Genomic DNA, 27,332 nt, shown 5'->3' with positions numbered 1-27,332 from the left:
GATGCATAAAATGTTGTTCTAGTGCATTCTATTCATATTAAATTCAAATGTCATTTTCAATTTTTTTCTAATTAACGTAACTTCGTTACTGGCAAGGGAGTGATGTAGGAACAGGTTGTGAGTAACGCAACTCATCATCGCAAGTTATTGTGGTTCACACGTAACTAAATATTATAAATAATTATTAATGTTTTGTATTTGTTTAATTGTTATAATTGTTCATGTTTGTTTTTGAAGTAATTGCATCAAAAATATTTTATATATTATTTTTGTGTTAAATGAAACTATTTTTCTGCTGTTGCATCTGGCAACGAGATTATTATTGTAAAAATAAATAGAACGAGTGAGATGCTCGCCGTTGCTTGGATTTGACGTAGTTTGTGTTTTTATTTTAATTTCTTTAAAATACTTTAAATCGTTGGTCGTAATATCCTAAAATAAGAAATGTTTATTTTATGTATCGAGCGTTTACAATCTGCACATTAAAACGCAGAGTCATACGCCGATAGGTTTATTAATAAATTCGTTTGTAAGATGTAGATCTATATTAAATTTGGACCATAGCTATCCAATATCTATCTATTCATGTAAAAGCGATGTCTCAAAAACACAAATTGTCAGGTGGATAAGTTTGGAATATGGTTTTCACATCACAATTTTAAATCTATGTCTTATTTTGGTATATGATCATCAAAAAGAAAGACTTTGTATGTATCTATATGTAAGCACATCAAGATATATATAGCAAGCAGAACATATGAAATCATAAGCTAATTTAATGAAATTTGTTATGTGCGAATTACATTATAAATGTGGATCTAATTCAAATTTTATATATAACATTTCAAAGGACATGCATAATGATGTACTATTTTTATTTAGCGCATGATATTATATGACATCTTCATTATTTATTCGAAATTCTGATTTTTACAATATCGTGAGGATAATCGTAACGATATTATAGGTATTTTGTGCTAATAGGGAAACAAGGCATAAATCATTCCAAGAATGGGAGAATTGAGAAAAAAACACTTTCACTGATTTCTCTTTATTTTCTTTATTTGTAATTTAGTATATACAGTATAAAAATAAGAAGTCTCTATTATGTCTTTTAAAAAGAGCAACTAAAGACCTGATTAATAACTTGATTTATATGTCGAAATAAACAAGTCCCGGTTCCCGATCTCGGATTATTTGAATCTTTCTGCCTTATCTAACAAATGATGTAAATTGTTTTACTTTTTATCTTATTATATTTGCAATTTTTAGAATTTTTCAACGGTTACATTCCATTTAATACCTTATTTGTTTTTTAATTAATTAGTTTGGCTACTTAGTAACTTTACTAGATAACTTTTTTAATAACAGAGTATTTATGATCAAAAAATTTCACTGTAACTGTATATATTATGTAACAATACAATGAATTTCCCGCGGTTTATGATGCAAGTGTTCGATTCTTTGTATTAGATTTTTATTTAATTTATTGAGAATTCTGTAATTTTTTTTTGTTTGATAACTTTTTATAGCAGATATATTGGGAAATATTCCATCATTGTTCCTCTTTTGTAGGAAATAAAACATGTAAGTTTTGTATTTCTTATTATGAAGAACTCCGTGCAAGAAATGATGGGCTTTAATTATGTATTACGTAATAATAAATTAAGGCCATTTAAGATCAAACGAAATAAAAATATGATTTATTTTTGAATGTAATTTTCATTTTTTACGCGGCTTTTTTGGCAGCAATAATTTTAGCGAAATGAAATAAAAATAATTTTTAAAAAATGAAAACACACATGAATTTTTTTATTTTTCATCTATATCTATACTTATAATAAAGCTCAATGTGTGTGTGTGTGTGTGATATTTGTTTCTATCTTAAAAGGTGGATATTTTTCATTTTACATGCTTATGTTTATGCTTCGGCTACTTTAGGATTTTATTTTCTGGTTGTATTTCAAACCAACATGCATGTTTGGTAAGAACTATTTTGCTTATAAAAACGCTTTTGTTGCTATGCTTTATTTTTGCTTTTTTATTCTGGAGAAAACAAAAATACACTCTGTTCTTCATTATGATAAAAATTTGTTGCCTGAAACCGTATTATGGGTGTAAAAGAAATTATCGTCCTACTTTGTTCATCAAATTATTCAGTAATTGTAATTAAATAATGTAGAGAAGAAAATGGATAGTGTATCATCAATCTCTGTCCAAGTCCTGTTCAACCTTTGTTCCACTATTAAGAAAATTAAACTTTTTGGTAACCATATATCCTTATTTAGAAAAACACTTCTGTATGACAAAAAAGTACATATTGAATTTAACATAATTTTTAATGAAAGGAAATTTCATGAGTGAGTGGCCAGCTCAACTGTTATCTTATCATGTGTGTGATCTAGGTTCAAACGATGAGATTTAGATTGATAATTCTTGTGTACTTCAAAGCAATATCATTTCGTTATTAATAGTTATAATTCTATTAAAGATAATTTAATTTTCTGTAGTTTATTTTTTTTAACTGTATTGATGTTTCGATCTTGCTTATTAATTTTTTTTAGCAGGAATTAAATGTCAATGAATCAGGACAATGATTTTGGTCTGTAATAGATAGTTCTGTTTACAATTCAATTCAATGATTATATATATATATATGCATATATCTATGAATTAAGTAGCAGAATTTAAGAAATATTTTCTAACATAGGAAGTTTTTTCATGTTAGAACTGTATGATCAGACAAATCTTATAGTATTTTTTATTGAATTTCAATGAATGGAAAATAAAAGTTTTAAATATAAAATGAAATACATATTTATAATTAATAATTTTGGTATTTAAAAAAAAAATTTGTAGAATATATGCTAAATGAAAACATTTTGTATAATTATGAATGCATTCTTTTAAAAGTATTACATATTTTAAAAATGTATTCTTTCAGAACAAGAATGAAGAGAAAAAGTGCACATAAAGAATTTGAGGTATGTTGAATTTTAAAGCCTCTTTGACCTTCAGATATTAATTAGATATGCCCTTATTTTGTGTGAATAATATCACTGTTGAATTAATCATTATGTTCTTTAGTTATGCTTTAGTCCCATAATATAGTGATTGTATATTTGTCAATAAATGTCATTAAGACTGGTAGTTAGTAATAATGATAAGTTTAAAAAAAAAAAATTAAAATCGATGTCATTTTAGCACTAAAAAAATTAGTACAGTTGTTTCAAGATTACCCTATTCTGTGAGAAATTGCCATAAAATTAATTATGGTAACTACAGGATAACATTAATTCAGTCATTATTTTAAAACAAAAAGATACGATGTAAAATATTGTTTTTCCTCTGAACAGGAAAGAGATTAATAGTTTAATGTAACTATATGCTTGTAAGGAAGAAAAAATTGTCATTTCTAGTAGCCAACACTCCTAACATAAACACTGTATTTTTGATTCTTGAACTGTAATTGTCTCTAAATCAGTTAATAGTAGTTTTCATTGAATATTTCGTCTAGGTGTATTTCATCTTTCAAACATTCTTGTTTTAAAGAAAGAGTTATTCCTTTTTTTTTTTTTTTTTTTTTTCCCACCTCATAAGACAATATTGTTTATGAAGACTAAAATTTCGCAAATTATTAAGCAGTTAACTTATACTTGTATTTTGGAAATAAAAATAAGCATACTTTCTCCATTATAGTTATGTCTATAGATTAGTTTGAGAATGAAATGTATTTATCTGTTTATCAAAACAATTAATGCTTTGAAAAAAAAAAGGAAAAAGTTTGTTTTGATAGTGTGATATTCATATTAACTGAATATTATATTACTTATGATGTTAATTTCATTTTCCACCATTTCATCGTGACTTTTAAAAAAATGAGCATAATACTCTTTTATTGGATGCTGTACCTTTCAGCTGATAATAAACATAATAACATTATATCACTTTTGTTATTTTTACTGTCTTTTTTTTTTCTGTTTTTCTCATCTTTTTTGAGACATTCTATTTTTTACTCTCTATTTGCTTTTTATAAACTCTATATGGTAGCTGCTAGGAAATAAAAATATGGGTACCACCATTTGCAATTAAAATGGCTTCATATTTATTATGTCATTTTCATCAATTTTCCCACATTCTTATATTTTCTCAAAACTAAAAAAATTCACCTGTTTTTTTATTTACAAGGCGTGTTTGTATTGATACAATATTTTATATAATGTATTTATGAATTAGGATATTGATTAAGAATATATTTTTAACTGATGTGTTGTGGATACAGATATAGACAGAATGTGCATTTATACCAAAACTTTTTGAGTGTATATTTCAATAAAAGGTTGAACTGTGAATCTGACGTTTTTAGTTCCTTTTAATGTTATTGGATGCAATATATGTTTTAACACATTTATATGTATATGTGTATGTTTTTATTTTCTTTTTGAGTTTGTCCAATTCTTTAAAAATGCATTCATGCTTTTGAAATCTTTTCATAATTGTAAATTATTTCTTATACATGGAGATGATGATATCTATGAAATTCATTTTAACTTACTACTTCAATCAAATTTAACAGGTAGAAACAAAATTATACTTAGAACGATAGTATAATTTATTCTGCTTGCAATGATTAATTCTCTATTTAATTATGTTTCCCCATCAATATTTTGATGGGGAAAGAGGGTTTAATTATTCAGATTGCTAATTTTTTTTTTTTTTTTTTTTCTTTTTTCTTTCCTAGGATAATATAAAGAAAGTGAAGGATGAAAAGCCTGATGTAAGTATATGGACTGTATTTGATATTTCTATGAATAGTTTTTATATTCAAAGTTTATTTGTAAATTTTAAAATTTTAAAAATGTTGAAAAAAATTAAAACCCATTATTTTTGTAGAATGAAACATGCTTAAAAATTTCAGTGATATTTGATTTTTGTATTAATATGAATTTTTAATTCACCATTTGCAATTTTAATTGTACTATTGTGTTTCTCACTTCTAATGCAGTCTGCAAAGCTTAGGGCCTTTTAATTTTAGGAATAGTAAGATTTGTCTGATTACAAAAAAATAATTATAAGAAGCTATTTTAATCTATCGCATGGTTGTTTCAATATTAATTAGAGATAGTTATGAAGGTTTCACTTGAATCACTTAAAAGTAAATTTCAGTGTCAGCCCACTTCATTATCCAATATTTTGGCTATCATACGAGACATAACTTCTGTGATCCTATCTTCGAATATATCATTATCTTCAACTTACATCACTTTATCTTTTAAATAACCCAAAAATTGGACAGTAATTGTCTATTTAAATTTATGGATTCAAGAAACATATTAAACTTTTATCACCATTGATGCCATTTTGATGACAGTCAAATGCAAAATCACTATTTTTGCATAAGTTGCATAATCTATCCGACAAAAAAATTTAAGAATATAATTCTGTCCTATTCTGTAAAAAAATTTGCAATATTATATTCAATGGCTTTAAAAAAAATCAGAGGAAGATTTTATGGCCACTCTATAATATTGTGAAGGAATCATAGAAATTTGTATTTTCCTACCTTAGTTATCTAAACAAATGTATTATTTTCAGATTGGCAATCTTAGTGAATATGAAAAAATGATACAGAAAAATAGAGATGAAAAAGCTGCATTTTTAGAGTCACTAAGAATGGATGAGGTAAGTTTATGATGCAAAGTATTTTTTAAAATAAATTTAAAATTTATTATTTCATCTCATGAATTAAACGAGCTGATATCTCTGGCATTACTCAAGATTAAGATAGATTCATCTTATTATAATTTTCTTATTCATAAAATACTTTTTTTATGAATAAAAAATATCTATTTAATTAAATGCCATAAAATTTTTATTAAAACTATATTTATGTGCAACATTTGATGTAGTTGTAATATGAAAGTTGCAGCAATCACATACCAAATCAACTTTTTATTGAAGAAATGTACATGCTTTGTATGTGAGAAATTATGAATACATTTAATATTAGCAATAAAAAGAAAACCAAAAGGCACATAAATGTTAATGATAATAATTAAAAATTTATATATTTTTCATTGTCACAAATAATTTTTTGTGAAATAATAATTACACTTAACAAAATCCACTCTTGCTTTATATTTATCTATTTTTCATTAATGTATCATTTTTATCGAATTTTAAAAAAACTCTGAAAGCTCATTTTCCACATAAGTGAATTATAATTATCAAAGAATGATGATAATTGCTTAAAATTTAGAAGTACCAATTTAGAAAAAAAAAATTTTTTAAATGTTTAATATTTTCAATTAGTAGAAATAGTGATGTTGATGATAAAATAACCTTTTTACATGTGGAAATATAGATTTTAATAAATTTAGAGTTAATTTTATAATTATCACAAAACCATCACTAAATCTTTCTTTATGTTTCATGTTATTTGTGAATGAAATCTGGAAGGAAAAAAAAAAAAAAACCTGTATTGTAATATGTATTTCTATAATTTACCTTTTCTTTATAAATTTTTATTATCTTTAATTTTTTTTAAGGTTAAAGAAGGCCTGAATGAAGCCATAAATAATCTGAAACCGAAAAAACCTCCCAGAAAAAATATCAAAAGGTATGTTTGATGCAGTATAAACCTAAAAAAAGTTTCTCCTTCGCAACACACATTTTACCTTTGACAATCTGTGCAGTATCTTAAAATATTTAAACTCAAATGTAAGTGTGATATGTGAAATAAAACTTTTTTCATATGTTATTTGCTAGTAACTTTGCAACAGGTATTGAGCTATTGTATATATTTTATAAAATATCATATTCTTGCAGATGCAATTATTTTGGAAAACTTTGAATACACACTCAAATACAATATGTATAACACTAAAAATGATAAAGAGAAATAGCTTGCAAGATGATTAATATTTTTTCCCAAGCAAATTACTGGTACAAAACAAAAAGTGGCTTTGCAGCAATTTAATTTTGAACAAAGATTTCCAAGTTTGAGACCCCATTTCACCTAAGGTTGACTTTTCTGTAAATTTATTCTTGTTAAATCCATTTTGAATATTCTAAGATGTGCATAAGGTGGAGGGTTGGGGACTGGCAATACCTTTATCATCTAGCTCTTTTTCTAAATTATGATGTTATTCAGTGTTGAAATAGAAATGTGAAATAATAGAATTATTAATTTGCAAACTTACTTTGTTTAGTGTGTAGTGATGATTTAACTCAGATATTGTACTGCAGGTTGCATATAGTCTACTTTTGTAGGCTTCCGATTTACTCATGTAATTTTTGTTTATCTTTTTATTCGAATTGTACCAGTCATTCATAAAGTAGACTTTGTGATTACTTTAATCTATAATTATTTTGCTATGTTATTATATAAGAATGTTATATCATGATCGGATGCAATTAAATCTCATTCAAAAAATAGCATACTTTATTGATAATAGACTTTATTGATTTTGGCATAATTATTAGCACTTGTCTAATTTTGCTTATTTCTTAAACAAATTAACAAGAAATTGTTCCAAATGGAAAAAAAAGTTTTAATTCTTCAATAAAGGTATTAGAATTTTGTCAAGAATTAGATTAATTTTGTATTTGCACTGTCACATTTCAGTATGTGAAAATTGTTAATTTCTTTAAGTGTAAAATTAAAATAATGAAATCATATTTTAGCCCTAAGAGTGTTTTGGCCCCTCAAGTTCCTACTCGTAAAAGTCTTCGATTGGCAAAAGTGGATATTGATTTGTCTGAGAAAGCAGTTGAAGCAAGGGCACTAGCAGAAGCTGAAAAAGAAATTGAAAAGGTAATTTACTTGATTATTTAATTTTATCCTTTAAATTATTATTTGTTGATAAAGGTTAGATTTTAACAAAATAAAAATCTAACTATTTCGTTATCAAAGTTCCTAATTCTTAGTACATTCTCTAAAGACATTTTTTGAATCTTTTCTTGTAAAGCTTTGAAAAATATATTGAATATTATTAAGATTTTACAATTCTGAAGACATGTTTCTGAATTCTGAAGCTCATACCAAAAACCTACTAATTTTTTTTAAATTTATTAAAACTTTATTTCATACTTCTAACCCATGTTCTTTTTAGTTAGAAAAACTCCAGAACTTATGTATATTGTTAGATAGGAGTAAAATAAATAATTAAAAAAAAAAAACTTTCACTTACAGAAATTCTTGATGTTTCCATCCTTATTGAAAAAGATTCATTAGAAACAATCAAATGAAGATATTTTGTCACAGTTAGCCATTAGTATATTTTTGTTCAAGAATATGCACACTTTCTGTATTTCTTGCTATTTTTGTCTTACTTGTAAAGTTAATTATTGCTTGGGAAATTTTAGTTTTATATTTCATTTACCTTAGAATGCATTATCAAGCTTAGAATCTTATTTATCAAATTTCTTGCGACATATTTAATAAATAAGATAATATGTGATGATATTTGATGAAAAATTCCAAAATATATGCTTCCTATTTTTATTACATACTCTAATACTACAGAATTTTTGTAGTTGTTACGGAAATGAGGTAAAAACTATGGAGTTACTGATATTGTAAAGAAACTGTGGAAAATTAAAAAAAAAACTGCAGAAAATACCTTTATTCCAAATCCTTGCTCACATTCAATGCTAATAATTTGTAAAAAAAAAAAAAAAAAAAAAAAAAAAAACAGAATCTTGTTTTTGTATGAACATGAAAACACTGGAGTTGCTCCTGATTACAGAATGTATATGGGAGTTTGCTATGTTAAACTGAGCAGTGATGGCTTAAAAAAAGTATAAATATTTGCTATTTCATAATATATATATATATATATATATATATATATATATATATATATATATATATATATAATTGTCTGCCAAGCAGTCTAATTTATTTGATCAACAAAATCGTGCTGTAGGTTTTTTTTAAAGTAAAATAATTTCATTTATATATTTAGTCATTAATAAATGTCAGTTAAATAATTTTGACTAATGTTTTAATCAATTAAAATTCTTGAGATATCTCTACTCTTCAATAATTCGTGGATATTCATTATATGTAATACATTTGTAAGAATTGCAATGAATGACAGAGTAAACAATGTTGGAGGTTATGTAACTTTGCATGATTTAAATTGTAATCATTTATTGTACATTCATTCATTTTTATTTTAATTTATCATTTACTGCTTTGTATCTTTTAACTTTTTTTTTTTAACATTTAAGGTCTGTAAAACCGTGATGAATTCATACATCTGAACGTTTCATAAACACATCATTTTTCTACATATTACTGCTATTTTTTTTGTTCGGTAGTGGCTTTTGTTTCATGATTTTACCTAGAAGTACATTTTGTTAAAGCGTATCAAATCAATCACTGACTAACTTTAACTTAGCTTTCTGATAAATTCTATATGGACACCAGTAAATAATTCACTGCACTTCATGTTGTAATGAAGCAGTTTTAATTAAAACTCATTCAGAATTTAGGTATATACATAAAATTTCTGCTACTGCAATGATTATTTACAAATATTTATAGGGTTAAATACATAAAATTCAACATTCATAGGAAAAAGAATTCTATAAGAACTTACAACGAACAATTTCTTTTCATGCCGAGATTACATCTGAAAGTAAACATAATGACGTCAGAAGAGAAATAACATTGCCAGAAAAGGAATTATAAAGATTTATTACTTTTTAAAAAAGACAATAATAATGTAGAAAGTTAACTTCAAATTATATAAATGTAAGGCAGCCTTAGTGATGTCTACTCTATTTTAACATCCACTCACCTTTTGATTATAAATGATTTTCAAAACAAAGAATTAAACTCAAACAAAGAATTTCCACTCAACAGCATTCACAGCTCCGTGTTTCTGTATTTGTTCCCAATTCAATTTTTTAAAATTGTTGGCTGCTCCTTTGAAGTTTGAACCATTGTCACTGTACACAACTGAGCACCTTCCCCTACGTGCCACAAATCTTCAAAATCCCATCCAAAACGTTTCTGTGGAGGCGGCAGTGACAGGTTCAAAATGTCAACTGCTTCAATAGTCAACTGCTCTGTAAACGGCACAAGTAAATAACAGTACCCAGCTTTTCTTATCTCCTTTGAGAAAAAGTGTCCAGCCATATCAATGCCAGTAATCTGGAACACTGCTGCATCTTTTACTCGATTTGCTGGAAGAGGAGGAGCAAACATATAAAAGTTCTTTGAACAAAATCTTTTACAAATAATGCAATTTGCCAGAACTTGTTTCGTGATTTCCAGGAAGGATAGAAGGCTTTAAAAATTCGTTCTTATCTTTTCTATATGTTATTTTAGTTTTCAACCGAATAATGCCCTGCTCATCTTTAAATGCTTGAAAAGTTTTAAGTCAACCATCATTTTCAGAAATGAAAGATTCTTCTTGAATCATGTGTATTATTTTCACTTCTGCTTCACACAATTCTGCAGCAACGATTCAAACAACACTATTATAATTTGAAATATATTTGTAGTGCTAATTCTCTCCTACATTGATTTCATTATTTGTTAATGTATAAGTGGTTTTTGATTTTTCATTTAGAATCTCTTCTTCATCCCAATGATGATTCAATGTATTCATTAGATTATTGAATTAAGATGGATCCTTTATCCATTGAGGACCCTCCCACCATTTTGAGGAAAGCTGATGCTTTGCCTTGCAACCTCTCAAGGGCAAATCTGTTGGGTTTCTTTCTCCTGGCAAATGCCTCCATTGCGAACAAATACTGATCAGTTTTCCTCTCTCAATAACCATGCCAAAGCAGTGGTCGAATCGCTCCAGAAATATTTTTCGATATTTTTTCATCGAAAGGCTTTAATGATGGAATTTGCCAATCTGACACCAATAACAGCAGCTAAAAGTTCTATCCTTGGAATAGTGGCCCCTCTCGAGGGAGTTACTCAAAACTTGGCAGCTAAAAAAATACTTCAATTTTGTCTTTATTTTGAATTCTCAAATATGTCACAGCTGCATATGCATCTTGGCTTCCATCGACAAAAGTATGGATGGCACAGTTGCTTAGATTTTCTTTATTAATTTGAATGTACCTTGGAATTTCTATATCTTCTAAAGTTTCAGCTCTTGAAACCATTTCAAAAATTCGTATCATAATTCACAATTAATTTCTTCATCCCAACCAATTCCTGTTTTCCAGATTTTCTGTAACATAATTTTCGGACAGAGCATGACTGGTGAGATGAAACCAAATGGATCAAACACCTTTGTACTATAGATAGCATGCTTCTTTTCGTCACCTTTTCAGCAATGATATCATTTATCCAGTTCATGTCAATTTTTAAAGTTTCGACTTCTTTATTTCAAATCAATCCCAAAACGTGAGTTTCTATTTTACTGTAACTTTTATTGCTGTGTCCAGAATATTCCCATTCTCTTAATTCAAATCCTGCTTTTGACATAAGATCTTTTGATTTGTGGATAAATGTCTCTAATTCTTCTTTACTTTCTACACTGGTGACAACATTATCAACATAAAAACTCTTGGCGAGCTTTTTCTTAAATGCGTTATTGTACCCCTCACTTTATTTAATGTGGTAATCAATTACTGACGCCAAAAGGAAGGGTCTACAATTCACTCCAAACACTACTCTGGCTTGCCGGAAATACTTCAGTTTCTTTTCCTTCATATTTTCCCACCATAGAAAATGCAAAAATTCCCTGGCTTTTTGACGAATACTTATTTGGCAAAATGCTTTTCTTCACCTATTACTTCAATTTTTTCTTCTCTGAAACGTAGAATAAGGTCAGGAATAAGTTCCATGAAATTTGGCCCACATTCCAAGCACTGGTTCAAAGAAGGGTGATTAGGCAATCTGGCCGATGTATCAAACACTGATCGTATTGGAGTCATACTACTGCTTGGTTTAATAACCGGGCGATGAGGTAGATAACTTCCATAATTTGAGATTTCAGCTTATGGGACTTCTTCTATGATTCCTTCTTCAAGCCAATTCGAAAAAATAGCTTCATATTCATGATACGAATTAGTACTCACAAGTTTTGAAGATGTGTAATTCAGTCGTTTTTTAGCCAAATTCAAATTATCAGGTAATGGTGATTTGTCATCGGCCCAAGGTAAACAGACTTCGTTCCTCCCATCAGCATTGACAGTAACTGTTTCTAAAAAATGTTCTCGTTTGGAGGTCAATCTCTTGTTTTGATTTTTTCTCAATAGGATCATTGATACCGATTAAATCGAATCTCCACAAATTAGATTTATCAGCTTTACAAACCAAGTACTGCCAAGTTTTCATTCGGAGTATCTCCTTCTAGTGCTTTTCCCATCAATGTCCATCCAAGGTATGTTTCAATTGCTACGAGACCAGATGATCACATCCTCTTGTTACCGGTCAGCAGTTTTCCCATAATGTCTGCTCTGCTGAGGATATGAACTATTCCACTACTGTTACTTATGTCAGACAAAAATATATTATCATCTTCTAATTCTTATATCCAAGAGCCTTTGCAAACAGGATGGATATTTTTACAAATTTTTTCATGGTCCAAAATCTCAAAATTACAAGCAAAATTCTCATTTAAATTTCTTAATCGTATTTTGTAGCAGTCATGTAGAATCTCTTTGGTAGAAACTCTGCCAAAGAGAGAAGGTACCATTTTTTCTAGGTGCAGAGGCAAATATTTTATTTCTTTTGCAACATTTTTTAAAATATATGATTTATGTGAAGCCGAATCTAAAAGTAATCGTACATTTTTCATTTTTTCTTCCAATACTAGTTTGGCCTTTAAAGTCTGAAGAAATACTTTTGTACGTTTACTGAAATTACATGTTGACTTCAGTTTCACTTGACGGATTTTCTCCTTTTTTAAGCTGAGGCGATTTTATCACATATCAACAGCACATGCTTCTTTGAACAAGCCAAACATCTTAAAAAATCATTACGAGTCTTCGCTGTGTGTCCTTGCAATAAACATGAAAAACAACATTTCTCTTTGGCGATTTTGTGTCTTTCTGATAAATTCATTTTTTGAGCCCTAAAAGCATTTTGAACTGATGCTTGCCTTCACAGAAAACACATTTCTTGACTACTCCAATTGACGTAGTTGTCAGCAATCTTGCAACAGTTGGTATTTTATTTCGCAAATGATCAGAAGCATAATTTTTCTTTTTGTATGTATTGCTATCTTGGCTTTTACCTAAACCAAAATCAGCTACCGCTAAGCTTATTCTTTCTTCACTCTGAACTTCCGTTTTGAGAAATTCCATTAAATGTTGAAGACGATTCTTTGCATCATATTTCGAATTAGAAGAAGGACTGTGATTCCATGCTTTTAAAAATTCAGCGGGAAAACATGATTCTACCATAGAATATAAAATACTTGCATTTACATCAGTAATAACACCTAATGTTTCCAAAGAGCATAAAGTTTATCATATAAGAATGTCGATGAAATGTTTTCTTTAGTTTGTACAGATATAATCAATTTTAAGAGTTCTCTAACGTAAACTTCTACCAAGATTTCCTCTCTTCTGAAACGAGATTTCCTCTCTTCAAAAACGAGGTTGAAGTCCTTCAATTGCTTTTGAATAATTGGCGCCTGTTGGCGGAAAGCTCTTGACTTCTTCTCTCGCATGTGACCGAGCAGCTGTTGCTTGGATTAAATATTAAAATTTCTCCTCTGGCATAATTTCTTCATCTTTGTGAATTTGTTCAAACTGACTCCAAAAAAATTAGCCAATCTTTTATATCATCGCCAAATTGTTTAAATTTTAATCTAGGTAATGCCAATTTACGCTTGCAAGTATTCACATCATAATTTAATTCGGGTGGAAGAGACCTTTGGGCTTGAATTTTCGCCATATGTAAATCATGATCCATTTTAGCTTTCTGGAGTTCCAATGCAGTTTTCTTTTTTTCAATTTGCTGCTGTTCTTTCAGCTTCTGATCAGCTATCACTGTGCTTGTTCTTGCACAAAATCAAGATTTTCTTTCTTTTCCACGCTGTTAAAGATAATTTTCTTTAAATCAGCTACTGTAATGGTTGGCAAAAACGTTTCCTTAATTTCTTCCACTACAAATTTAAGATCTTTTTTAAATCCTCTTACGGTGCTAAGCATTTTTATATACTTCAAAATGTCCTTTTGCAGGTGCCAAAAATGTTAAAGCGTATCAAATCAGTCACTGACTGACTTAGCTTTCTGATAAATTGTATGCGGACATCAGTAAATAATTCACTGCACTACATGTTCTAATGAAGCAGTTTTAATTAAAACTCATTCAGAATTTAGGTATATGCATAAAATTTCTGTTACGGCAGTGATTATTTACAAATATTTACAGGTTTAAATACATAAAATTCAACATTCACAGGAAAAAGAATTGTACAAGAACTTACAACGAACAATTCCTTTTCATGCCGAGATTGCATCTGAAAGTAAACATAATAGCATCAAAAGAGAAATAACGTTGCCAAAAAAGGAATTTATAAAGATTAATTACTTTTTAAAAAAGACAATAATAACATAGAGAGTTAACTTCAAATTATATAAAAGTAGGGCAGCCTTAACGATGTCTACTCTACTTTAACACATTTCACTTTTTTGGCAGGTTTTCAAAATAAAAGGTGGTATTGAAAATTTCCACAAGTTGCTCAACAGACATCAAAGAAAGAGTGACAATGTAGGTCAAAGATAAAAATTTTGATTAAAAATATAAGCATATCCCATACATTTCTTTTTTCTTTTGGGCATCGATTTTTTTAATTTTTTCAGGATACTGGTTTGATGAAAAAGAAGATAGGAAAAATAACAACCAAAAAGGTTGCAAAATTCAATAAAGATACAAGTAATTCTGATGTAGGTTGATGTGTTTTCGCTTTGCTGTTTTTAAAGTATCTGGTTTCTGCGTAATTTTATATTTAAGCTTTATAATCCTGTACTAATTGAGAACAGTTAATTTAGTTAGGCATTTTCAATAAGCTTTTATTAATTTGGAATATTTGATATAATAAAGATGTATTTGCTAAATATTTTGATTAAATTTATAATGGCCCTTTGCATTGAAGTTCATCTTTTCTGTCTAATTTAGTATTTACTTATGTTAAATTTCAGTTTTGCATTGTTTTGAATTATAAATTGAGAACAGAATTAAATGATATTTATTATCAACAATATGCTTCTGTTTGCAAAAAAATCTGTATATTATTATTTTTTAAAATAATTTAAAATCTTATTTTTGAATTATATATAATTTGTTGGCAAAAAAATTCTGAAGTAAATCTTTCATCTGCTACTCTGTGTATCTTTTTTTGAAAGATCAAATATGTTTCTCCTAAAAAAATCCAAACAATGAATCTTCCTATCTTTTATAAATGCTTAATATTATGTTTATTTTTAGGAATTACCACCCATCTTGCCATTTCAAGAGGCTATTACAGGAGAGAATGTATATGCAGACTTTGCACGTGATTTTGATGACCTAGATTTCAAAACACCTAAGCCATTTACTGAGTAATACATGTTTGATTTCTTTTTTTTTTTAAATATTTTGTTTCTTATGTTTTTTTACATGTTTTAGATAAGTAATCATTGTGTAAAACTTGTTCCACATTGCCATCTTCCTAAATTTTTGAATTCAAAGCATAGAAATATTTTCAGTGTTGTTTTCTTTAAAAATGCACTAAATCATATTTATGAATTTGTGCTGAAATTTGTTAGATTTTAGTTGTTTCTCTTCCCTCTTGTTTATTCATTCATGATCAATAATTAAAAAAATTAATAAATTTATATTTTTAAACATATAAGTTTATTCATCTATCAGTAGTGACACATTATTTAATCATAGCAATACATTGATATGGTATGAGTTTGAATGGATGTCGATTTAGGAAAATTAGTCTTTTGATAATTTGTATCTCTTATCCCTAAAATATTTTTTTATGTATGTTTTTAATTAATAAGATTTTTACCAATTTTTTTTAATTAAAAAATATTAAATCATTTTTATCATGGTATTATTTATTTTAGTTTCGATTAAAAAAATACTTGTTGTTGACAATCAGAATTCATATTTTCCAAATGCAAATTAATTGAATGTAAAGCATTTTGGAATATGATGTAATACTTTTGCCATTTTCTATATTTATCTTGTTTGTAATATTATTTATTATTACTCACTACACCAAAAAACTTTCCTGATTTATAATTATAAACTATCCTTTATGAAGATAAATCTTAAGTCTGGAAATTATGACATTAAATTTCTCACTGGACCTTACTTTCACTTTGTAAATCAAAATAGAAAAATAACTTGATTTAAAATATTTCTCTTAATTTTCCTAAGTAATTACTTAGTTGAATCTTTTAGTTATTATTAATTAATATTTCATTTTCTAAATTATTTACCTATTTTGGGTTGCTGAAAAACTTTTCTGATAAAAATGGGATTGTAATATATATATATATTCATTTTGTTATAGACCATTAATGGAAAACTTTGAAAAAGTCCTGAAATGAATAATATCATTGCTAACGATAATACAAATTAACAGTACATAGAAAGCTACCAGCAGCTATATTAGTTGCAAATGTTGCAATTTACTCTATTGTAAATTTTAGAGGTCAAAGGAAACTAAAAAAAAAAGTTTTAAATGCGATATTTACTTATTTGTTAAATCATTAACTAATGTTAAAATTTAAATTCTGTTCAAATTTATTGTGTTTAAATGCACATGGTGGTAATCAGGATTATTTGATTTGATATAATGAGACACTTTCAAGTTTCCCATGTGCTTTAGTAATCACATGCTGTATAATGGGTTTAACATTTTTGATTTAATTTTGCTTGATTTCATTCAAAAATATAATTTTTGTGGAACAAAATATCTTTTTTTTAATTGAATTTTTTTAATGATTTTTTAGCTATGTGTCATGTTTTAAGAAAATGAAAATTGATGAGTCCAAAATTGCTAAAGTTGTTAATGGCAGGATTACTGCAATGGCTCTTCATCCAATGAAAGAAAAAGTGATTGTTAGTGCTGGAAATAAATATGGTGCTATTGGTTTTTGGCATGTGGTGAGTTTCTTCTTGGTTTGATGTATTAATGTCCTGATGTATTTATTGTATTACATGTATAATTTTTATACTTTTCACTATGATTTAATTTTTTTTTCTGATTTAGAAATTGTTAATTAACAAACTTTAAATATTTTATAATGCCAGTTTTATATAGCTAGTTCTGGAAAACTTGTTCTCATAGGTTAATGATAAAAGTTATTTCTTTAAAATTATAATTCTTGATAATTAAGTTTGGAATTCATAAGCATTGTTTTAGAAATGTTTGGCAAAATATATAATTATTTTTGTTATTTGATGCATTTCTTATAAATTTTTTTTCCGGATTTAGTATAGAGTATAGCTAATGTATTGATATAATTTTTAATGTATGTGCATATTTAAAACTGCCTGAAATTTAGTGTTTAGCTGCTGAAAGATATAAAAGTCACTTTTAATATAATTCTTTTTAAATTATAAAATATATTTTTAAAATTATCCTGTATTACAATAAATACTTTTATTGTTATTTTAGTTGTGGGAAAGAGTTCTTTGCTGTTATTAATGTTTGTCTATGAAATTAGTTGATCATTAAAAATTAATTGCATTCATTTATTTATTTATATATTAAAAGTGACTTAATCCAAATTGAAACCAATCTGTTCTGTATTTGGCTGTGTTTCTGTTTTTATGACTTGCCCCCCCCCCCCTTCTCTATATAAGATATTAAATTGTTTGGTATATAATACTCCTAAATCAGAACTATTTTGACACTTTAATTGGTTTTTCTTTGTTTGATATGTAAACTTTTGTAATTATGATAGCACAAAATGATATTCTTTTTATGCTTTCTGTATAATAACTTTCCTTCTTCCCCTTTCTGCAGAATTCTGATTCTGACCCATACGAATTTAGACCTCACCTCTTTGGAGTCTCCTGCATGAAATTCAATTCTGATTCTTTGAACCAGATTATGTCAAGTAGCTATGATGGTACTATGCGCTGTGGAGACATGGAGAAAAAAGTTTTTAATGAGGTATATTGGCTTTTACTTATGTTTAAATTTTTAGAGTTTACTGTTTAGATAGAATGTAATTTTTTAATGTATTGTATTTCAGTTACTGTGAAGCTTTAGTTGTCAAGTGTGTTTTATTGGATTTGATTATTTACTCTAAATTGTTTTTATAAATAGAAAACAATTGTGCTTAGTAAATTACCACATGTATTAATATGTAAATGTATGCTGAGTGACTTTTTATTCCTATATTTTTTGTTTGATTTATCTGTAATGCAAATTTTTGTTATCATGATAGCACAAAATGATTTTTTATTTCTGTGTATTTCTTTATATATTTTCTCTAATTTTTTTTATTGTTATAGTTTTGAAAAATAGATTTATTGCTGCAATGTAATGTGTATACGTATTTTTCTTTTTCAGGTTTTTAATATATCAGATGAAACTTCTTGCAATTATTTTGATTTTATTTCTCCAACTACAATCTTAGTATGTCACAGAAATGGAAAGGTTTCTATTGTGGATATTCGTTCTGATAGGTTTGTATTCATCACATTCCTTTCAATTTAGCAAGCTTAATGCCGTATATAAAGGATTAAATGCTTTAATATGTAAGCCAACATTGATCGTTTTGAATAATCAAATTAAAGTGAATTCCTTATAAGGAAAGAAATAGAATTCCCTAATGACTGGTAAAAGTTATCTAAATATTGTCTGTAAGCACTATGTGAAAACAAATTGTTGTCTAAATCTGTTCTATTAACCATTTTACTCTTATGATTTTTTGTTAAAAGAAAGGAAAATAGTTTTGTCTAAATTTCATTAGCCCCATTTTTGTTGAAAAAGTTTATGATCTCAGAATTAGAAAATAGTATAAAAATTAAGCATTTTGAAAACCTCTTTCAAATGTTTAAAATTTGTTGCATTTGATGGCATTTTTAAAAGTTGAAATGATTTTTTAAAACTATTCTTATTTACAAATATTAGATCTGAATTATGAAGACATCTTAATATTTTCCTAAGACCCAGTATTGTTTTACAGGGTTGCTCTTTGGGTTGCAGTCCACAGAAACTATTTGGCCTTAATGAAATAATGTTTTAAAAATTAATTGCTGGTTATCATTTGTGAAGAATTCACAATAGCTGTTTTATTTACACCTATATTTCTTGAAAGTTTTGGAAGTCAATTCTTTGCAGTGTCATGATAAATAAATATTCTGTATTAATTAAACAGTCATATTTTTACACAAAATATTTTGAAGCTATAGGATACATTGTAAAAAATTTATTTAGCTGGGGAGGAAAATTAGGATAGTCATTCAACTAGGAATAGTTAGGGAATTCTCCTAGAATAGGAAAAGTTTGGATAATTTGTTTTAAAAAAAATATTTTTGATTATTTTTATTTTGAAAATACTTTTTTTCTATTGTTAAATGGAATATAGGTAAAAATGGGTGTGTATAGGTGAAAACTTTTTAGATCTGATATTTTTGAATAAGCATTTTTAATTCACAAGTTAAAACATTGAAAAAAAAAAAGACGTAAACATCATTTATTTTGCAAGCCTTTTTTGTTAATTCTTCAAAGTTATATTGTTTAATTTTCACTTTATTTTAGTAAATCTGCTGATAAATCACACAAATGCCATGAATATTCAGTGAAGACAGTGAGTGTTCATCCAGTGAATAAGAATTACTTTGTTTCTGCTGACATGAAAGGGTAAGTAATTTTTTTAAATTTAAAAATAATTAATTAAACCAAGTTTCCTAAATATTTACTTTTTCATCTTAACTGAGAATGGGTGTAACAAAATGAGATAAATAGTGAAAGTGTTCTTGATTATTTAAATAAAAATTCATTATTTCCTAATTATGGTGTGATTTTTTTAAAATAAATCTTGAATTCATAATATAACATTAGAATTAATTTTTTATATTATTATGTTCATAATTAAAACATAAAATAAGATTTTGAAATTCACAATATTGATTAAGTGATGAATTCATTAGTTATAAGATGGCAATAATATCTTAATTTATGAAATATCTTAACAGAATCTATTATATTGCTATCTTTTTTTAGATTACTTGTTTTTCCTCCTCTTTCTTTCCCCTCCTATTTTACTATATCTTTCATTTGTTTTTATGAGGAATTTGACCATCTGGCATTGTTTTCTTTATATATGACAGTGTTACTTTTGAGAACTTATAATTAGTTTCTTCTTTCCTTGTTGAGTTTGAAACAATAATAAATGTGTGATTACAAAACACAACAATAAGATTTCAGCGCAGTTCTATCTTAATATACCATGGAGATTTTCCATGTAAAAGGCATAATTTTAAAGAATGGATAATTTTTAGTATCTAACAATCTGTCTAATATTTTAACACTCCTTTGGTAAAAATGTAAGGAACCTGGTAGTTATTCTGAAATAAAAATTTATAAGGAATTGACTATAGGGAAATCAGTTTAAAATATGGGCTACTATTTTTTTATATTATTACTATTCATTAAGTAATATGATTTTTACTATTGATTAAGTAATATGACAAATTGTTTTCACAGTTATATTATCTTTCAACACTGTTAAATTGTTTATGTAACTTTTCTAGATTTCTTTCCTTATGGGACTTACGAAAGCTACAGAAGAAACCTGTAATAGAAGTGCATCATCATAGGAAGGTCATAACATCAGCTTTCTTTTCTCCTGTTACAGGAAATTCCATTTTAACTACTTCAGCTGATGATTCTCTATGGTAAATAATAATTTGTGATTTTGCTATCTTTCACTCCATTCATAACATATTCATTTGCATTTTATTGGTATTTAATTTTCATTTACAAATTTATATGGTGGAGAGAAATTAACTTGCAGGTTTTGGGAACCAAACTGAAATATTTCTGTAATTACAGGCTCTCAATTAAAAGAACTCAAGAATGATTTCCTCTTCTTTTAATCACATTAGTTTGAAATGATTCTGTTGATTTCAATAATCCATAGTATTTATGGGTTATCATTCCCCATCATAGTAAGCAGGTTGTTCTTTTGCAGTTTTATTTTTGTCTGGATCCTGGATGTGACTTTGTATCACAATTTTATTTCATGTATTTTTTTTTTTTTTTTTTTTTTCTTTTTCTAAAATGGTAATTTACTAATTTTGTAAGAGTCATTATCAAATTAAATATTATGATGCTGAATGAATAATATTAAATTTTCTGCTATATAATTATTTGGAATATTAAACAAAACTTCCATATTTTTTTGGGAATGTGGAAAATAATTGAAATTTATTAAATGTCAATGTTATTACTGAAACTAGGAATTTAGTTTTTTTTTTAAAAAACTTGAACAGAACTTTCTAAAACTTGAAGACTAGTTCATGATTGCCACTTCACCAGGAGAACACTGGAAATTTAAAAATTTACTTTTAAAAAAAATGGGAAATTTGAAATTTTTTATAAAAACTAGGAAACAGGGAATTTTAAGTTTCTTAATTATTTTTTTACCATTTAAAAAATGCTGATCTCTAAAGATTGCAAGAATAAAAGGTCATAGTCATTGCTTCCAAAAATGAAACGTTACCATTTGAGATTGTGTAACTTTCTGTTTTTTTTTTTCTGTATAGATCAGTTCAATTTCTGTTTGCGAGGCAGTTGTTCTTCCATTAGATTCCCGAATTGCAGTTATGAGCATACGCGAGACTTCTGTAACTGTGTGAAAAAATAGAATATATTTTTCTAGCTGGAAAAGCAACATTGAATCTACAGATGCATTGCAGTGGTATTTAGTCACTCACACGTGAGTTTATTAAATGGTTTGCTTATCATTTGAGAAATAATAAGCTTATTCAGAGTAGATTAGAGAATATTTTATAACAATGAGCTGCTCAAAATGAATTGTACAAATAAAATCAATCCTGATTTTGCTGAAAGGGTTGGAGAAGACCCCCAAAATTCATTTGTTGCATACTGTTTGTTTTGTAAGAAAATAATAAGCCTAAGTAATATAGGAAAATAGTTATTTTTTAATCAGGCCAAAAGGGGGGAAACAACATTGTGTGTCAGTTCAAAAAAGTCTTATTTAATATTAGACTTTGCATCTAAAGGAATGGAGGAAAAGATGATATGCCAGTTTTGAAAACGTCAAATTTAATGTCTGAATATAAACTGATTTCGAACTTTTTAATTCACGAACAATCATTCAAAGCTGAATTTTTAAAGCCATTAAAACTTGTTACATCACATTTGTTCTTTGATACATTCAATGATATATTGGAAATATTTTCACATATGTTCACTGAAAGTGAAATAGCTAAAATGAAAATGTACATTCAGCCATACATAAATGTCGTACCTCATACCTTATTTAGCTCATGAAACTGATAGCTGAAAAATCTGCAGAAATTGATGTCCGAATTCATGAATTTACAAAAATGGAATAAACTTAAAAAATAATAATAATTTTGCTTTGTAATGTTTTTTTTTGTTGTTGTTGTTAATTAATCATTTAATGATTTGTATCATGATAACAAAGATGCTTTGTATTTTATTTCACCTGAGTCCTTAATTTTGTGTGACTTGCAATTAAAGAGCACGAGAGGTAATATATCTTCCCCTATTTATATATAAATTCTCTTTTGCAAAATTCTATATTATAAATAGTTTTTTTTTTTTTTTGTATCGATGTAATTATGAAAATTCTGTTAATATGCTATTATTTCAAATAATGTTAAATTGTTGCTTCCTTTTTTTGCTTTTTCCACTTCTTAAAATTATATTGCATTATAACTGGAACAGGAGTGCTATTTTTGCATTTCCCATTTCCTCGTATTTTGAATATATGTAACAGGGGAAAAAACAGTCCTCCCCCTTCCTTTTATAGATTTGAATGGCAACCCTGTAGTTGCTTGTATTTTGTAGTTTCTTGTATTGTTATATTAAAAAACTGTTTCTATAAACATCATCACAAAGTTGTAACATGAATCAATTTTTGATATAGATCAGCATTTACTAATAAAGATTAGTATTATTGATATGGGAAAAGTGATATTATAAAATTTTGGTATGGAGAAAAAAATTGATTCAATGTAAAAATTGATCAATTCATGAGTGAAATTAAGCTTACTCATTCCATACATTTTAAGACTACTTCTTGAGGGTTGAAGAATCGCCAAAATATGGCTCACAAAATTCATCAGCACCAACACTTATTTTAAATTTCTGCTGGCAGAAAATTGACATAACAGAATTTATTTTTTGTCATAAATTAAAGTTTGATGAATATTAAGGATACCCTGCAGCATTATATTTTTTCTGTAAATACGTTTAAAGTACTGAAATTACTTTTATAACTAGAAAAACTTATTTAAATAGCAAGAAACAAAAATAGTTATTTTTTTATTCATTCAGGTATTATATAATAATGTCACAGGTAAAATAGGATAGAAATAAAGCCATAATTTATTTGAAATGATATGGTATCTACTTTGTGTGTGTGTGTGTGTGTGTGTTTTTTCCTTGTTGCCCCTTTATTATATGTTTGTAGTGATTTATGATTTTTCCTATGGAAGCTTGATTCTGATAGTTGTGCAAAATATTATTCAAGAATCAGAGAAAGAAGAGTTATGCAAAATATTCTCCAATTCATTTGCAGAAAATTCTGTTAGTAACATGCTTGGTAATAATAATAAAAGGGAGGGAGGTCACAATATATGCATTTTGGCAGCTCTAGTATACAGTACGTTTTTGTAACTTTCATTGTTTCTACAATCTTTGTAAATATAGAAGATATTGCACTCCTATTATCTTTGTCAAGAGAATAAATCTATAATAAATGTTCACTTTATATTCAAAATTTTATTAATTAACTTTATCCTTAATTCATTAAATGTTAAGTCATGTTTTCTTATATCTGTAAAAAAAATATTTATTAATTTTTTTTTAAATTTAAAACATAAATTGTGAAAAAGATTGATTTTAAATATACTAAAAAGCAAGAGAAGATATTGTGGGGGGGGGCAACTAAAATGGAATGGCATGATATCAACCTTTACCTCTATTACTGGACCTGTTTCCACTGATATTCTAGATGTAAGGTGATTGCAAGGAGAATAATCAGGCCTGGTTATCTGCTAGCATTAAGCTAAATTTTTCAAGGAATGGTAATAATCATCGGAGAAGTAAGAGAAAATGGGAAGAGTTTATAATCAATTCCATAGAGGGCATTCATAGAATTATGCTCAGTGTAGTTGAGTATGTACAATTTTTTTTTTTTTTTTTTTTTTTTAATCATGACAAAGGTGAAATGAAGGGAATTCTATAGCAGTAGTGTGTATCATAGCCCTTTCTGCTGCTAGCTTTTGAAATGTGAAGGGTTGTCTGAGCTATAAAAACAGAGCTCATAAAAAATTTAAAAAAATAATTGTTAATAAAAGATATGTCAGCAGAATTTCTTGTTATTGTTTATGAGTCATTGAGAACTTTAGCGGTCGAAATTTTAGTTTTGTTAAACTAATTAATCTTCACATTTTATAAGTATCAAGAGAGAATTAGTGACTAGCATTTAATTCTTTATTTAAATGCTATTGCATTTGACTAGTGCACTGACATTTAAATTCTTTTGTATTAAAGTAGTATCTTTGGCTCCAAAATATTGACTAGTGTCTAGTGACCCAGTCTAATTATGAAAACAAAAATATGTTTATTCTTTCATTGTGATGCCTGTAACATTTCCTTAAAAATTGTAGTTTACCTGCTGTAATTTGGAAAATCTCATGTATGAATAAATAAAAAATATAATTTTTTTTTTTATGTCATCCAATTCTTTTTTTTTTTTTTTTTTTTTGTTTGTTTGTTTTTTTTTTTTTTTTTTTCTAAGTACCCACTACATGAAAAAAAATCATGGCAATAACTAATATAAAGTTTATACCAATTCTGAGTTCCATTGTTTAATTAAACAAACCATTTGATTTTATCTTCATCTCTTAAAAAGCTGAAATGCATTTATTTGATTAGTTAAAAGTGATTTCCGATCATTTTGTGTAAAAATTTTTATGCTGAAGTATTTATTTTACTAGGAATTATAATACACTCAAAATATAAATGTTAATTGATAACTAAAATATTAGTGCAAATTATTTATATCTGTTACATATTCATATGTATTTAGAATTTAACAGATAGTTATTAGAAAGTTCAAGTAATTTATCAAGATTTTTTTCTGCGGAAGGGCATATTGTTATCACTGTATTTTAAAGTTACTATTTTATGCAAAAAATTGTAATAATTATTGATAATGTTGTCTTTTAATGTTTCTTTATTTTTATCTGTTATATGATAAAGCATAAATAAAATTTTAATCCTCAAATTTTCTTTTACAGTCTTTTTAATTCTTCTAAGTTAGGAAGTGCCCTTCCATTAGATACAAAAGTGAGGTAAGTTTTGAACAATTTTTTGAATTCATTTACAAAGATTAAATTTATATGAAAATATCAAATTACAAATTAAAATTCATTCTTGCTTCTCACTGATAAAAATACTCATCCATCTATATTAAAATTGACATTTAAATTTCAAATTTTAATAGCATCAGAGTGTCTGGTTCAGTCAGATAGTATGAGTTTTCTCAAACTGCATATCAAACTATTTTATATCATTTTTTAATAGGTTATAACATATTTAAAGAAGATAGCTTTTCTAACTTTCATTTCAGTGAAAAAATTTCATTTCAACAAAATTCAATGCAGTTTAAATTTTAAATTCGTATGTAATATATGTTGATTCTTATGTCAAAGCCCCAAACAAGCTTATTATCTTCTCTAAAAAGGCTAATAATTTGCTGCTTGTGTGTGTGCTGCCGATATTTTCAAATACTGTCTTTGTGCTATCTTCTCTAAAAATGCTAATTTGCTGCTTGTGTGCTGTTGATATTTTGCAAGTGGTGTCATTATGTTATCTTCACTAAAATACTAACAATTTGCTGCTTGTGGGGATGTTGCTGATATTTTACAAATGCTGTCTTTATGTATGCCTACTTGTGTTTACTTATTTTCTTGTCGAATAAAATATTTTTATCTAATATTGAGTTTGTTGGACTATTCGTCATACACTCACCATATGGATTTTCTGTAACAGTATCAAATTGCACTTACCAATATTGTTTGGTTTTCCTATTATTATGTTCACATGTACATGAACATACATTTCATTGAAAGGTCCAAATCTAACAAATATTGGACAAGACAAACATAGGACAAATGTAAACAGTGAATATAGTTTATAAAAATATTGGAGCAAGTATGAAAAATTTGTTTATCGAACCTTGGCACTTTTATTTAACTTGTTTCATGCTTGCAAAGAAGAAATTTTATAATTGTTTTGCTCATTATTGATGTGCTAATATGTTTAAAATATATACATTTCTTTGTTTTTAATGACTAATATTTTCAGAACTTAACATTTAATTTATCAACTAAACAACTGATTTAATTAAATTTTGATTTCATGCATTTGCAAAATTGGATTAAACTGAGTTTTGAATTTGAGAGGGGAATTATGTAGAATTTGTGTGTGTAAGTGTTGAACAAATTTTGACATTAAATAGTCGAAAGTAATTAAAATTAAAAAAAAAGTACATTAATAATAAAGGTGTATCTAAAAATATTTTTATTAAAATTATAGTTTTGGTTTTATTTATAGGCATAATAACTTCACTGGCCGATGGTTATCAACTTTTAAAGCTACTTGGCTACCTAACATTGATGATGCTTTTGTTATTGGAAGTATGGAGTATCCCAGAAAAATAGAAATTTTTAATAACCAATTGGACAGCATTTACAATTTCCAGGATGAATACCTTGGCTGTATTACGTCTACCAATGTATTCCATCCCTCTTTGCCAGTCTTAGCTGGTGGAAATTCCAGTGGCAAAGTGTATATTTTTTCATAAAATTCCAATGTATATTTTATAGATTTGCTGTAATTATGTATATTTTTCTTGCGTTCCAAAGGAACCTCACCTAATTTTTTTTATTTTCAATTTATCTCTATTTTTTTAAAAATTCTATACAATTTTTCTTATAAAATATGCAAAAATTATTGAATTTAAGAAATTTATTATTTGTTTTATATTGAAATTGAATTAAGCTTACAATTTTTTTAAGATTTCACTATCATGTAACACTTTAGCAAATACTTTCATAATTAGAAATCCATAGTTAGCTCAGGTTTCATCTCTTATTGAAT

At 26.9% G+C, this 27,332-nt stretch overlaps 1 protein-coding gene across 1 annotated transcript; it reads left to right on the top strand.

Annotated features, from left to right (window-relative positions):
* The first annotated feature begins 351 nt into the window (after positions 1-351).
* LOC129976050 (WD repeat-containing protein 76-like) lies at positions 352-27,332 on the top strand. The gene is made up of 16 exons (XM_056089401.1): positions 352-373; positions 2,945-2,984; positions 4,742-4,777; positions 5,596-5,682; positions 6,549-6,619; positions 7,687-7,816; positions 14,630-14,701; positions 14,794-14,877; positions 15,419-15,531; positions 16,942-17,095; positions 17,961-18,110; positions 18,513-18,628; positions 19,707-19,808; positions 20,702-20,845; positions 25,469-25,522; positions 26,787-27,332. The coding sequence occupies exons 2-16, from the start codon at positions 2,952-2,954 to the stop codon at positions 27,034-27,036; spliced, it is 1,596 nt and encodes a 531-aa protein (XP_055945376.1). The 5' UTR covers positions 352-373; positions 2,945-2,951; the 3' UTR covers positions 27,037-27,332.

This window comes from Argiope bruennichi, chromosome 7 (assembly GCF_947563725.1).
Source record: "Argiope bruennichi chromosome 7, qqArgBrue1.1, whole genome shotgun sequence".
NCBI classification, from domain to species: domain Eukaryota; kingdom Metazoa; phylum Arthropoda; class Arachnida; order Araneae; family Araneidae; genus Argiope; species Argiope bruennichi.
This window is presented reverse-complemented; position numbering and strand designations above follow the sequence as displayed.